Raw genomic sequence first — 3,737 nt, 5'->3', positions numbered from 1 at the left:
TGCAATAGTAAAACATCCAGAACCATGCAAGAAACAGCTAACTAACCAAACTCCTTCAGAAGAAAAATCATCTATGTATAAGTAGGAAGCCTTAGGATAACTCTCTCAGACTTCTTGAGTGGTATGCTGTATCACAAGGCTCAGAAGTTCCCATTTTGACCTTAGGTACATGACTTAGGAAAGCTGTTTCAGGGTAGGCTCCCTTTGTAAGAGGAGCAGTTCAAAACTAGGAAGACAGCTAGAAGCCAAAATCACACCCAGAATCTGGTGCTTTTTTGGGATAGACTTATGGAGAGAATAGGGACGTAATGGATATGGGTATGCAGAACTACTAAGCTAAGGCACTTAGTGGGGAAGAAAGCCAGTGTACAATGGATTGGATCTCACATCATTCACTCATATGCACGTATCTGAAAATAATGTAAGTGAAGTAATAGTTATATATATCTTAAAACATACTGGAAAAATCTTACTGTTTACTTCTTTTAAAAAATAGACTTTTATTGATATCCTTTGTTCTTACAATGCAAAGATAATCCTCCCTGTATAAATCTCTCCCTTACCTTCCTTCCAGAAAGCCCTTAAAATTTCTCCCTTATATTTTATTGTTCAGTTATTTTTCAGTCACGTCCTACTTTTCACGATCCCATTTGGGATTTTCTTCATGTTCATAATTTCTTACAGCATAGTAATATTCCAATATATTCATGGGGCACAACGAGTTTAGCCCTTTCTCAATCTATGGAAATTTACTTTATTACTTTATTTAATTTTTAACATTATTTATTTATTTATTATTTACTTTATTTCTAGTTCTTTGGTACTCCAAAAAGAACTGTTATCAATACTTCAGCAAAAATAGAGACTTTCTTTTTGTCAATGACCTCCTTAAAGTATACTACCTGGCCGCAGGACCTCTAGGTCAAAGGGTATGGACATTTTTATCACTTTATGTGCATAATGCCAAACTGATTTCTAGAATAGTTATACCAATTCACAGCTCCACTAACAATGAGTTAACACGTCAATCCTTTTACTCTCCAACACTGATTATTCCCATCAACAGTTTTCTTAGTAGTTCTTATCAAATAGGGAGTTCTTTCCTAGATAATTTACATTTTTTGGTTTATGGAACACTGAATGACTGAGTTAAATTATTTCTGATTCTTCCTTGTCTGGTCTATTTCACGGATATACTTTTCCAATAATGATATGGGTTGGACAAGATTATGTGAGAATTTGAGGCTATGTGGTAAGCAGGAAAAGCAATGAGGAAGAACCTAGTCATTCTGTTCAGAGATGTTACAGAAAACAACTGGTGTCTTCTCATCACAACAAGACCGTTTCTGGGCGGAGTATTTTTTTTTTTAAATCTTAAAGGAGAGTTCACCTTAAGTATTTCAATAAATTGCTTCACAGAGTCTTTCTGATGACAGCAAAAGAGAGTTAATTGTATTTTAAAGAACACTGACATGGATGCTAAGTGATCCTTCTCACATCTCTACCCAGAAGAAGCAGAGCCTTCATCTTAGGCTCTGGTCAGGATACGTGCTAAGGGAGTTGTAACAAGGATGATAGACTTTTTATGAAACAACTTCTGCTGGAAAACACAATGCATGAACTTTCCCTCATGAAATTCCAAATAGCAGTCCTACATATCAGCCCACAAACTCCTTGGGTAATGACTCTGGAATGAAGTGGAAAATCATATTTTAGCACTGGAAAGAACCTTAAAGGTAATCTAAAAAGCAAACACTATGAGCTTCTTTTTTCAGAGAGGAAGGAAATCATGATGTAATTTTTTTTTTTAGCTAAAATACCCTGTAGGGGCCATGCTGACCTCATCTTCTCCTATAGCATAAAAGGAACTAGAAGGAACCCAAGAGCACAGAATATGACAAATAACATTAGACTAAAACTAGTACTGGCTAGTTTTGCTGAACTATTATTTTGCTCCTCTGTTTTATTCTATATTATAGGGAATGGCACTCTGGAAGGGGGAGGAGTGAAGTATATTGAGAAATATAAGTGATGTCAAAGCAAATGAGTAGCAATAAAAATTTTTTAAAAGAAGGAACACAAAAGTTATCTCCAATTTCTAGTTTCAGGCTTCATCAAGAATACTACATTCCACAATTGGCAAATATTTAATGAAATAAAATAATTTTTAAAAAAGAATACTACATTCCTCTAATTGGAACAGGCTCCATTTCCTCAAAGAGATTCAAGGCATCAGTCTAAAGACATTAAGACATGGACACATCAGAAGAAAATACTCACAGGTTCTGCAAAAGCATTGTCCCAGAGAACAGTGGCTGTAGCATTGTTATCTTGGCTACCATGAACAATCACCACCACAGGGAGGGAGAGGGTCTAGAGGAAACAAACAAAAAATCTCAGAATCCAGAACCATTACTTTCTCTTCTTCCTTCTCTGACTAACAAATCTCAACACCCTAACGTTCACATTAACTCTAGGCAACCACGATCCTTGAACACCGCATCTGGACTATTCTAGGAAAAAGACTATGATTTTACCTAGCTCTGACGTAAACACGAGGGGCGCCAGGCATTTTTGAAATGGGATGCAACTTAGAAGCTGACAAAGAATATAGAGTTTCTCAAGGTTTTACAGATAACAAGGAGGAACCTGAAATGGTCCTTAAAAGAATCACATAATAAGCACCTAAAAATACCTGCAACAAGCACTCAAATTCACACTTTAATCGCCTGGGAAATTTTTCATGCTACATCTGTTGTCTGTGCTTCAATCTGCTTATGGCATCTTACTGCTTGTCTTGTTACTATCTTCTGAATGACCTCAGGACTGGATCTCTGAGATAATCTCACCATGTTCTATCCCTGAATAGTAAAAGGAAGGGGGTGACCAAAGTACTGGGGAAAAGACAATTGCCCTGTACTCAGAAGTGACTAAGTCAACATTGTTGGAGGGGAGATTTTTTTACCTTGACCTGAAAAACCAGCTCATTCCCACCAACACTGAACTGTGACTCAAACAGGATTGTAAATTTCTCTTCTGTTACTGATTCTGCACCACGACGGTCAGACCTCTTAATGCGTTTTAGGGACTGCAAAAAAAAGAAATGAGATGACAACGCGGCCCAAGATTTCATCAAAATGGGCAGATTTCATCCCCCTGTCTTTCCTTCTCTCCTCACCATATTCCTGAAATGTGCGCTGAGGGTGCCGGTTGCCTGGTGATACTCCATCACACAGCAATTGTTCAATATCTCACCACTGTAATCGCTACAAACAAGAGATTCCCCCATAATAAAACAGTCTCAAGGACCCACAAGTTTCAGGGGTCAAAGCAAAAGTTTGGAAATTAAGTTAGGGGAGTGAAAAAGTAGAGTAAAAACTTATCTCACTCTAGTGGACAGTCAGGGACAGAAAAGTGATCAGCTCTAAGAGAACAATGACACAGGGAAGGAGAGGAAAGGCTAGAGCAAAGGGGTAATAAAGTAACCACACCTTAACAAATGCCCCTTTCCTCTCTCTACTAGGAGGACAGAAGAGAGACAAGGCATCAGAGAGGGGATGGCTAATATCCAGATCTCTCCCTAGGAGGGAAGACTCTTTCTTTGAAAGCCCAAGACCCCCAGGGGAAGCAGCAGATAGGAAGGAAAGGCGTCCATCATTACTTTCGAGTGTTCTCATTCTTCAGCAAAGACTTGGCCTGCTGCTCACTGATGATGGTGGCCTTCACTTGAGGAGGGT

At 38.3% G+C, this 3,737-nt stretch overlaps 1 protein-coding gene across 1 annotated transcript in view; it reads right to left on the bottom strand.

Annotated features, from left to right (window-relative positions):
• Positions 1-3,737, bottom strand: part of LOC114049137 (signal transducer and activator of transcription 5B) — a 63,106-nt gene that overhangs the window by 7,717 nt on the left and 51,652 nt on the right. Inside the window, exons 5-9 of the mRNA XM_027870314.1 lie at positions 3,662-3,729; positions 3,179-3,266; positions 2,966-3,088; positions 2,281-2,373; positions 1,841-1,851 (exon numbers count right to left, since the gene is read on the bottom strand). Of these exons, the coding sequence (XP_027726115.1) occupies positions 1,841-1,851; positions 2,281-2,373; positions 2,966-3,088; positions 3,179-3,266; positions 3,662-3,729 (383 nt within the window). The remainder of the gene's footprint in view (positions 1-1,840; positions 1,852-2,280; positions 2,374-2,965; positions 3,089-3,178; positions 3,267-3,661; positions 3,730-3,737) is intronic.

The sequence above is a fragment of the Vombatus ursinus genome, unplaced genomic scaffold, assembly GCF_900497805.2.
Source record: "Vombatus ursinus unplaced genomic scaffold, bare-nosed wombat genome assembly UNPS02014797.1, whole genome shotgun sequence".
Taxonomy (NCBI): domain Eukaryota; kingdom Metazoa; phylum Chordata; class Mammalia; order Diprotodontia; family Vombatidae; genus Vombatus; species Vombatus ursinus.
The sequence above is the reverse complement of the archived record's forward strand: the minus strand, read 5'-3'. Positions and strand labels throughout refer to the sequence as shown.